The sequence below is a fragment of the Brassica napus genome, chromosome A5 (genome assembly GCF_020379485.1).
Source record: "Brassica napus cultivar Da-Ae chromosome A5, Da-Ae, whole genome shotgun sequence".
In the NCBI taxonomy this organism is placed as follows: domain Eukaryota; kingdom Viridiplantae; phylum Streptophyta; class Magnoliopsida; order Brassicales; family Brassicaceae; genus Brassica; species Brassica napus.
The window spans coordinates 19,153,139-19,164,295 of NC_063438.1; the positions used below are offsets into that span (position 1 = coordinate 19,153,139).

The following is an 11,157-nucleotide window of genomic DNA, read 5'->3' on the forward strand; positions in this document are numbered from 1 at the left end:
GATGCTCCAGAAGTCGTACTTCTCTCCATCAAATATGGGGATTACTTGATTCTTCATCGTTTCGAATGATTCCGAAATCGTATGACAAAATCCTCTAGCCTCCTTTTCTCCACGCCAAGTGTTTCTCTTACTAGTGCTTTTTTCTTTGTCCTCTCAAACGTAAAGCTCTGATACCATGTTAATCTTTTACCAACCGCTTGTGTTACACAACGATCACAATGTGTTACACACGAGTTCGAGAGAAAGAATAAGATAGACGTTTCAGGCTTATAAACTTTTCTGAAAATACTTTTGTATTATTGAGATTCGGTTATGTGTTTACAACAGATGATTGATCTTTATATAGAGATCGAATCAATACAAGTATAAGAGACACAACTCTTTATACTAAAGGACACAACTTGAAGAGTTACAACTCTTTGTGTAATAACATAAATAACTAACTTATGTAAATGTATTAAGGAGAGATTAGATTATAGTTTAACAAGCAGCAGATTGTAGACAATTTTGCCTTCAATGAAAAGGACAGTTGTGGATGGGTGATTTGTAGACGAGTGATGTGTGGTTGAGTGATTTGTGGACGGGTGATGTGTGGATGAGTGATGAGTAATGTGTGGATATGTGATGTTAATGTGTTTATAGTAGATAATGTGGACAAACTCTCTGTTTTGATTCCATAAAACTATACAACAATACTTGGACATGGACTCATGTTACTTAAATTATACCATAAAACGTGGATACAGACTCTGTTATCTCCAATACAAACACTTGGCTTCTTCAGCTTAATTGATAAATTATCTGCATTTAAACTTCAATCAAGATGAGAAAGAGATGATATTGTGAGTATGAGCGGAGAGAAAAATTGAAGCGTTTACCTTTTGTCGGAGAGTAATAGATCTTGCATGTCAGAGATTTCTGATCTAAGGAATTTGCGCTTTGTCATGATGTGGATGGATATAATTTTGAGTTGAATTTAGATCCCGAGATGATGAATGGAATCGAATGAATATTGTCCAAGTCCACAACTAATTTATAATTCTGTTAAGATGTTCATGTCTACAACTAATTTATAATTTTGTTATCCACGCTTTCGTGTCCACGTCCACTTTAGTTTAGGGTCATAAGAGTCTTTTTGACAAAAGAAAATGTGCCTCAAATGATAAATGTCTTGTAGTGTAATTTGAATGTGAGAAAGTGTCTCTAAATGTAAAAAAATTCTTATTCAGCACCCACTTCATCTTTAACTTCTACAATGGTTTTGTTTAATAAAATTCAACATCCTACCCCACCATTTTTTAAATCATCTTATTATTCTTTACAATTTAATAGTTACATAAATAATAATTTCGAGTACAATTAACATAAATAATTAAAATGACATATTTAAAAAAATACATTTATATCTTAACTATTTTAAAAATACAATATTTTTATTAAACATATAAACTTATGAAAATTCAAATACACACAATGTAATACAACAAATAAAAACACACAACTTAATTGGTACAATAAACTCAATTCAAAAACATAAAAACTCTTAAATCACATGTAACTTAAAGTCGTTTTAATTTTAGAACATCCCAAATTTTGCCCATATGTGTTTGACTACATCTGCTTGCAATTTGTGATGTACATTTGAATCACGTAATTCAGATCTAGCACGCACATGATTTGCAAAAACGGGTAACACCTCAGTCGAAAATGGTTGTGGTGTACTAGAACCATTTGCCTCAGATTGATCATAATCGGTCCAATGTTGAGCATATGTATCTCGTTCATCTTCAACAATCATATTATGCAATATGATACTTGACCGCATGATGATAGCCAAATCGGATATATCTTACATGTGAGCTTGTTCACGAATGATTTTGAATCGAGCCTGTAACACTCCAAATGCACGTTCGATGGCCTTCCGACATCCTTTTTGATATTTTGCAAATAACTTGTCTGGCTCACTTTGAGGAAGTCGAATTGATTTGACAAAAATTGGATAAGAAGGATAGATACCATCAGCTAGATAGTATGCCATATCGTACGGACGTTGATTCACGAGAAATTTCACTCTTGGAGTATTTCCTTGTTCAACATCATCAAACACTAGAGAATGATGTAAAACATTTATGTCGTTTAATGTGCCGGGACATCCAAAAAATGCATGCCAAATCTATAGATTATGAGAAGCAACTGCTTCAAGTATAACGGTGGTGGTTCCCTTATCTCCTTTAGTAAATTGACCTTCCCACGCCGTTGGACAATTTTTTCATTCCCAATGCATGCAATCAATGCTCCCGATCATCCTAGGAAACCTCCGCATCTCACTAACATGCTGAATTATTTGAAAGATCCTCTTGAGTTGGAGCCCTAAGATACTCGTGCTCATACAGTTGTATGACTCCTTTACAGAATTGACGCAAATACTCCAATATTGTAGTATCTCCTATTTTGATATATTCGTCGACTGCATCAGCCGCAACACCATATGCTAGCATTCGCATGGCAGTGGTACATTTTGCCAATAGAGATATATCTTCTTTATTGACTGCATCAATTCACTGGGTGAAGTAGTTGTCATTACTTGATAAGTCTCCAACTATCCGAAGAAAAACATGTTTTCGCATCCTGAATCGCCGACGAAATATTGCATCATCATATGTTGGCTGATTTGCAAAGTAATCATCAATAAGCCTTTGATTTGCTGCAACATGATCTCTTTTGAAGTATTTTCTCTTGCTACGAGGTGTTTGGTCTTCAGCAATTTTTTGTCGACGCTCTCTAAACAGATTAACGATATATCTCTCTTCAATTTCAGACTGTTTTTTGTAAGCTTCAATATCAAAAGGAAATTCTGAAGGATCCATTGATATCTTTGTAAGCTATGATTTGTGTTGTTGGTACATTAATGAAATAAAGAGTCTCCATTTATAAAAAAAAATTGAGTGGCTGAAATTATTGGACTTCAAACCAATATTAAAATGATATAATTAATAGATAAGATTAGATACTCTCACAAAATCCAAAAATCACGGATTGAATACAAACAAAATTATTAAAGTTGAAAAAGACATACACATTATTAAAAGTAGAACGAGACAAACACATATTATTTAAGTAGAAAAAATACACACATTATTAAAGTAGAAAAACAAACACACATAATTAAAGTAGAAAAATACAGATTATTAAATCATAAAAACTTGACATCAATTAATTTTCAAATAGATTGTGGCTCAACTTCTCCAACAGTTGTTTGTTCTTGTTGTCGAGATGCTCTTTTTCACTTAGCTTCATGAACATCTTCATCTTCTTAGCTTAAGTCTTTTCTTTCATCAATTGATTTGCTTCCTCTTGTCTCTTGGCTATTTTGTCCAATCGTTCCAATTCCTGTTCTTTGAATTGTTTGAATTCATTTCACTCTTCGTTGACCATCTCCAAAGTTACACCGACGTTTTTTTTTAACCTTTTTTTTCCTGCGTCTCTCCCCATTGGACGAACACTAGATCCGACAGAGTTTGAGTCACTTGCATCATTTTCACGGGATCTCTTTGATCCACTACTTGAGCCCCTATTTCCTCCAACTTGACGACCATAACGTAGTTGATCGCGGACAGCAAGCCATTCTAACATTAAAGTTAAAATGTTCATTTTTACCATATGAATATATTTCATGTGCTTTTGCCAAGACATCATTCTCCGACAACCCGCTTTGTTGCATACGCTTAGCATTATTGTATGCGCCAACCCATTTGCTCAACTTTTTCTTCATATAGTTGTAATGGTTTCTGCACGAAGCTCCATCTCGCGGAGGATTGAATGAGCAATGCTCGTTACAGTACTCATCAATTTTATCCCAATATGCTCGCTTTTTTGGTTTCTTCCAACAACACTGTATGTTCCATACTTAATCCACCCACTAAGTAGCACCAAATTTTTATCAGTAGTCCATTTTTGGACTTTTCCGACGAGCATGAGTTGAATCCTCTATATTCTCGATTTGAGTGGCTTCATTGAGACCGTCATGCCACCAAGACCAATTTGTGTAGAAAATTCGAGAAATTCTGTTGCTCAAATATTTGGAACAATTTCATTACCCATTGAAGTAGAAGAAAAAAGAGGTCTTAGAGATAAATTTGGCATCATCGATCCATAATATGGAGGATAGTTTGGAACAGATGATGGCATAAAGAAATTTGGTGCAAAACCATAATTTGGTATATTTTGGGGTGTGTTTGAAGGTTAATTTTGAAAATGATAGTTGTTGGGATTTGGATAGTTGAAAGGAAAATTTGACGAATTTTGAGTGTTAAATGAATTATTATGGTGATCTATTAGCAAAAAAAAAAAGAGTTTAAATACAATTTTCTTAATTGAAAGCTAATACAAAAATTATAGTGAAAATTAACGTTTTTCTTATGTATCCAAATGAAGTGAGACTAGTCTCTATTTATAGATCATAAAAATCATGACTTTTCATATTTTTTATATATATAAAAAGCGATTACTATAAAATAATTGAGTTTTAATAATTGGAGGGGATAAGAATCTCAAAAGAATTTGATCAACCAATAAAAATATAGGAGCAGATTTAAAGAAGATAAATTTGTTTTTTTTTTCCGTGAAATGGTTGCATGAATCTCACTTTGTTCAAGTTTGGGCCCTTTCGAAAATACCATCAAATCCAGATGTTTTTCCAACGAGCGCCCTCTTTACAAACATCGATCATCTTTTCTGGAGAGTTTTTCCGCAGATGGAAGATCATCAGTTTGCATGGATACTTTGGTACATTTGGAAAGGTAGAAATAATAAGGTTTTCAGTAATTTGGACATGGATCCTATGGACACGCTAAAATTGGCTGAAACAGAATCCACATTGTGGGCTGAGGCACAAGTAAAGAATGATCAGAGGATACCATCACCATCAGCAGCTACGGTACTGCCGTCGATCCCAGGAAGATGGTGTTTTACGGATGGCTCGTGGAAGGAGGGTTTTAATTTTTCAGGACAAGGTTGGTTCAGTACTCTGGAAGGTTTTGATGGTTTGTTGGGGGCTCGAAATGTGAGGGCTACTCTCTCGCCTCTCCATGCAGAAATGGAAGCATTATTATGGGCAATGGAATGTATGAAGAACTTGCGTCAATTTCAAGTGACGTTTGCAACGGATTGTTCTCAACTGGTGAAGATGGTTTCAGAACCAGAGGAATGGCCAGCTTTTGCAAATTATTTGGAAGATATCAAGATCCTGAAGGAGAGCTTCACCCGATCAGAGCTCATCTATGTACCACGGACGCACAATTCAAAGGCAGATAGTCTAGCACGCAGTGCTCGAAATCAATCGTCTTTCGTCGTTCACATGGATGCAGATCACCCAGTTTGGTTCACAGAGTCAGTATGAGTCTGTATTTTGATGACAAAAAAAAAAAAAAAAAGAATCTCACTTTGCTCAACTTTCTCTCCATTCACTTGTTGTCACGTGTCTCTGTGTCCCCACTTTTTTGAAATTCAACTAAATGTAATCCATGTAACTATTTTGTTTCATTCAAATAGACCATTGCATGCATTAAACTGTTGAATCAAAATTTCAACTAGCCCATTACAAGTAGTCTTAGAACCATCTCCCATTGACAAAAAAAAAGAACCATCTTCCTCTTTACTTTACCAAAAATAAAAAAAAACACAAAATAATATATTTTCTTGGTTAACCTTCAATTAACTTCAATCGTATTGAAAAGAGAGGAGGAAAAATCGTGAAGAAGATGAAAATCCAATCATAAGTGAGCAAGAAAATCACGATGGCAACCGGGTATGTACTCCTCCCCCTGCATTGGAGCCCAAAGCTCCTCACTCCTTTGACTACGCTCCTTACCCTAAGCCCTATCCTAAGGACGTCATTCTTCCTCCGCTTGCTGCCATCTCCGTGGATGCCGCCACCACCATGCAACCAGAGTTCAATCCTTACGTTTCTCCTTCCCCTGCCCACAAGAGAACTTTAATCCTTATAAGTGGAATTTTAGAGAAGGTACTGATTGATAGGTTTGAATGGATGAATTTCGGGAATGAGAGTTACCTATATATAGTCAAAGATTGACACAATGGAATTAATGGGAGATGACTTCAATTGAAAATCGTGTGTGGAGTGGGGAGTGGTTCTTAATAAGCACATTAAATGTTTTCTCCAATTCAGCCTTCTTCGTCTTTCGTAACATTTCCCGGGTTTCATCCGCCGGTAAACCAAAATCGTATGATAAGAAACCGAATCTGGGTCAAGAGGATGTGGTCGAGTAACTGTTGGTCAACGAAGCGCCTGAGCTTCAACGACGGTAGGTGAAAAGGCTGTCCAACTCCGCGGTGACACCTCCGTAGTGCGGAGTCTCTGAGATAAATTTAATACAATGTATATAGAATGTTTCATCAGACTGTTCATTTCAGGCCCGAATTAAAACAATAACTTTTCTAAACGCAAAGCCCACAAACACAATACGACAGTTTGAATTAACAATTAATTTAGTTAGGTGTCGCATTTTCCTTTTCTTATTTAGTGATTTGGCACTCCAAGAAGAGAGTCCATGTCTACTTTATAGTAATATATACATAGATAGATAAGCATGGATTCTCATTAAATGAAGTTTCAAAATCCCACTAAACCCTTTTTCACATGTCAGTCTTTAGCTATTTTAATTGTTTAACATAAATGATTTCATTAATGTTTGTTTAGATAATAATTTTTTTTTACATCAGATAATAAGTTTTTTTTTGTAACTTGTTTTGGATATTCGACCGTTAAGGCTGCTGTTAGTGTGGGTTGTGGGGCGAGTGTTACCATCCTCGAGCATACTGTAAATCTAATATTTTAAGAGTATCAATTTTACTAACATATATAAATTTTATTTACATTTTGAAATAGCATTTAAAACATGTTAATATAAATTAAAAATTACTTTATCTATTTAAAATAATTTTTAATGATATTTATTTAAAGAATATTAAAATTTACTTTTAGAGAGCCTAATTAATTTTGTTTGTCCAAGGGCCTTGAATACTAATGAGCTGGCCCTGATTCAACTAGTTCCATTATACGATCCAACAATAATATCGCATAACATAACCCTTAAATCTTGTGCTTCCAGTAGGATCACTGATTTCCAACAACGATGAATCTTTAATTTGGTGGTACCGTACGTACAGTGTAATAAACTACGTTTGACCTAGCTATCGAGCTTGATTTTGAAAAACTCTTAGGATCAACAGCAAAAATATATATCAAGTGGCCTTGTTTTTTTTTTAACGACATCAGAGCACCCCCATTAGTGAACTTATGGGGTTCACACAGATTCCAAAAAAAAACAATATTATAATAATGAATAGTGATGAACTTGTCTCTCCTCAGCTCTTCCCAGTGAACCTGGTTCATCGCTGTAGCGCGGATCCCACGATACGTGGCGGTCCACTATTGGTCCGATAAATTAAAATTTTTTTTAAAAAAGAAAAACAAAAATCAAACAGTAAAACAAAATAATAAAAAAATATTTTGTGAACCCCTTTTATGGGGTTCACTGATGCAGATGCTCTCAAGTGGCCTTGTAAAATATGAATAATTAGATAATATTTGCGTATACGTGTACATACGTCATACATATATACGGAAGTCTACGTCTTTTGTTTTAGCTACACGCCAACCCTAAAACTAGTCCCACTATATGAAAGAATAAACTTAGGTAACTATGAATCACGCTATCAAAAGGCAAATGAAATATATAGTGAACAATCTCATTTTTTGGTGGTTCTTAACATAGATCCCAACATAAAAGTCTCCGTACCAACAAGTTGTATCATAAGTTTATAATAATAAGTCACGATCAATCGCAGCGATTTTTTTATCTAAATCCACAGTTTTCAACAAGTTCAGATATGATTTCATACTTTTTAGGAAATTTGATATTATAATTAGATAATAATGGTTTAAAAGTTTACTAAACCGTGTTTCTGGTAGTAATTAACAACAACCATCCGATTATTTTATTTATTGTGTCTCTATGAAACTCTATATGAGTATACTAGATGCATATGTGCTGGATTGAGCCATCTTGTGTTGAAGAAACAAGGCAATTGTCGTAGGCGATAAATGTAATCAGGAACCTATTCGTTAAATTTATCTTCATGTACTGACTACTCTGCAACCATACTAACACATGTAGCTCGAGAGTTATTGTCATAAATGGTTTATTCAGGAGTTACAATTTGTTTGACATTACATAAACTTTTAAATACAACTTGCTTTATTTTATATTATTTCTCTAAATTAGCTTTACCATGTTCGCAGTAAAACATGCCATGAAAGCTGTTAGATCCACGGGGGCAGCAGTTGGTGTAACTAAATGTAACGAGCTTAAGCTTGCTCTTACACGGGACTTGTCGTATCTTTGTAATACATATCTAAGAGGTGTTACATAGTTTTAATTAAAGAAGAATACTAAACATATTAAAACAACGATTTTAATTAATTATATGCAAAACAGTCACAATCTTTTATTTTAGATCTGTTGAAATCTTTAGTTCTTTAGTATTTAATAGATTTTCTTCGTCAAGTTTGTTCATTTTATCGGATTTAAATGTTAGTTAGAGACATCTAAGATATTTAGATGTTTCAAAGCGCCATTTTCAGTTGTATATATTGTATTTTCTCCTTATAATATTGCTTTTGAAATTTATAGTTTGCGTGTGTTATAAAAACCGTGTAATGACCACTAAAAGCGTGTGTGTGTGTGTATATATATATATATATATATATTCGTCCAATTTGATTGCAAATTGCTTTAAAAAGTCAGGATTTGTATAAAGAGATTATGCAATGTAAACTGCAGATTGATAATTAGGGGGATCAACGAACATTCTTTGCTAATTCTGACCTCATCTACCAAATAAACGAAAGTCAAATCAATGCTCCCCTGTCACCCATTAGTTCTCTTGTTCTTTTTTTATAAACTAATTAATCATCATTTTTTGTAACTGACTTATTAATCATCCTTGTAAGATTTTAATAAACATAATTACATTGACTTCAATATATAACCACTAGAAATGGATCATCTATACAATCTATTTCCTATATCAAACAAAATAAAATTTCAACGGAAGTGGTTACACCCTTTCCTATACAAATACAACCTTATACTTACTCCCATTTCCAAAACACAAACAAAAACCATCTAAAAAATGAGAGAAGAAACTTTCTTGTTCCAATGGCGTTTCTTAGCCTCTTGTTTCATCTTCTTCCTCATCCTTCCTCAAGCTTTCACTTACAATACTCCTCCCATCAACCCCTGCTCCCCACATGCTCCTAATTGGTTTCCTCCCATCGCAAACCCAAGGCTCTTAAAAGCTTACGCAGCTCTTCAAGCTTGGAAATTCACTATGACTTCAGACCCAAACGGCTTCACCTCTAACTGGTGTGGTCCTCATGTTTGTAACTACACAGGCGTCTTCTGTGCACCGACTCTAGACAACCCGTACCTCTTAACCGTAGCCGGTATAGACTTAAACCATGCCAACATCGCTGGTTATCTCCCAGAAGAGCTTGGTCTCTTAACCGATCTTGCCTTATTCCATATCAATTCCAACCGGTTTAAAGGTCAACTCCCTATGTCTCTAAACTGCCTCAAACTTCTCCACGAGCTTGACGTCAGCAACAATAAACTCTCCGGCGAGTTTCCTTCCGTAGTCTTCACGTTACCTTCTTTAAAGTTTCTTGACATTAGGTTTAATGGTTTCTACGGTGATATTCCTAGCCAACTCTTTGACCTAAACCTTGACGCTCTCTTCATTAACAACAACAACTTCCGGTTTAGGCTACCGGGAAACATAGGAAACTCTACAGTTTCGGTTCTTGTCTTAGCCAACAACGATCTCCAAGGATCTTGTGTACCTCCGAGTTTCTACAACATGGGGAAAACGTTACACGAGGTCATTCTCACGAATAGTCAGATTAGCGGTTGTTTAAACCGAGAGATCGGTTTGCTAACCCAGTTGACGGTTTTTGACGTGAGTTTTAATAACTTGGTCGGTTCTTTGCCGGAGACTATGGGTGATATGAAGAGTTTGGAGCAGTTAAACATCGCTCATAACAAATTCTCCGGCTACATTCCGGAGGGCATCTGCCGACTACCGAACCTCGAGAACTTCACTTACTCGTATAACTTTTTCTCCGCCGAGCCACCGGTTTGTCTGAGGCTTCAGGAGTTTGACGACCGTAGAAACTGTTTACCGATGAGGCCAATCCAACGGTCCCCCGCCGAGTGTAGATCTTTTTCTTCATATCCTATTAATTGTGCTTCCTTTGGCTGCTCTCCGCCTAGTCCTCCACCACCACCACCGCCTCCTCCACCACCGCCACCACCACCGCCTCCTCCACCACCGCCACCACCACCACCGCCTCCTCCACCACCGCCACCACCACCGCCTCCTCCACCACCTCCGTCACCACCACCATATGTGTATTCATCGCCTCCTCCGCCACCATACGTGTATCCTTCCCCTCCTCCGCCACCATATGTGTATGCGTCACCTCCTCCTCCACCATGTGTTTATCCGTCACCTCCTCCGCCATCATATGTGTATCCTACACCTCCGAGTACTCTATCACCGCCGGTGCATGACTAAGGCGTCTTTTGACCGAATGGAATGCCATCTGTTTTACGTTACGTAACGCTAGTGTTCACTAAATTGTTTCTTGTTTGACTATTTATTCTCTTGTAATTCATTTTTGAGAAGTTAACATTAAATGCTTGTGTGGAGAATTTTTTATTTATTTACAAATTGATGGAAGTTATGCATGGTCTTCTGGGAAAGACGAATTTGTTGGATAGTTATTTGGAGTGGATGTTTTAAAATTTCGTAATATCCATTGTTTAACATTTGTGTTATTCAAATTTGTAAATCCGTTTGTGGGTTTGTTGTGTAGTTTGAAATGCAGGTTCTGTTTTTTCGTTATCGGTATTGATGCTAGAGTATTATAATTGTGTGGTGCAATGGATTTATGCATGTTTAAGAAACTTTCCATGCAGGACATCTATATTATTATTTGAAAAGTAATTTTTATGATTTGTTATGTTTTTCATGATTTTAGGTTATTTTATTTATTTGTCATGTTTTAAGTAA

At 35.8% G+C, this 11,157-nt stretch overlaps 2 protein-coding genes and 1 pseudogene across 2 annotated transcripts; 1 reads left to right on the plus strand and 2 right to left on the minus strand.

The window, feature by feature from the left end:
• Window positions 1–1,576: 1,576 nt before the first annotated feature.
• On the minus strand, window positions 1,577–2,867 carry LOC106453837. The gene is made up of 2 exons (XM_022720135.1): window positions 2,718–2,867; window positions 1,577–1,657 (listed from the first exon to the last, which is right to left on the minus strand). The coding sequence occupies exons 1-2, from the start codon at window positions 2,865–2,867 to the stop codon at window positions 1,577–1,579; spliced, it is 231 nt and encodes a 76-aa protein (XP_022575856.1).
• A 346-nt stretch (window positions 2,868–3,213) lies between these two features.
• On the minus strand, window positions 3,214–4,722 carry LOC106453836 (annotated as a pseudogene).
• A 4,141-nt stretch (window positions 4,723–8,863) lies between these two features.
• Window positions 8,864–10,899, plus strand: LOC106451777 (leucine-rich repeat extensin-like protein 6). The gene has a single exon (XM_013893752.3). The coding sequence runs from the start codon at window positions 9,217–9,219 to the stop codon at window positions 10,657–10,659; it is 1,443 nt and encodes a 480-aa protein (XP_013749206.2). The 5' UTR covers window positions 8,864–9,216; the 3' UTR covers window positions 10,660–10,899.
• Window positions 10,900–11,157: the final 258 nt, after the last annotated feature.

Coding starts and splice junctions, on each gene's coding strand:
- LOC106453837 (XM_022720135.1), bottom strand. CDS start 2,867: ATGGATCCTTCAGAATTTCCTTTTGATATTGAAGCTTACAAAAAACAG. Junction 1,658..2,717: donor AGAGAAAATACTTCAAAAGA/GATCATGTTGCA, acceptor CGTGCTAGATCT/GAATTACGTGATTCAAATGT.
- LOC106451777 (XM_013893752.3), top strand. CDS start 9,217: ATGAGAGAAGAAACTTTCTTGTTCCAATGGCGTTTCTTAGCCTCTTGT.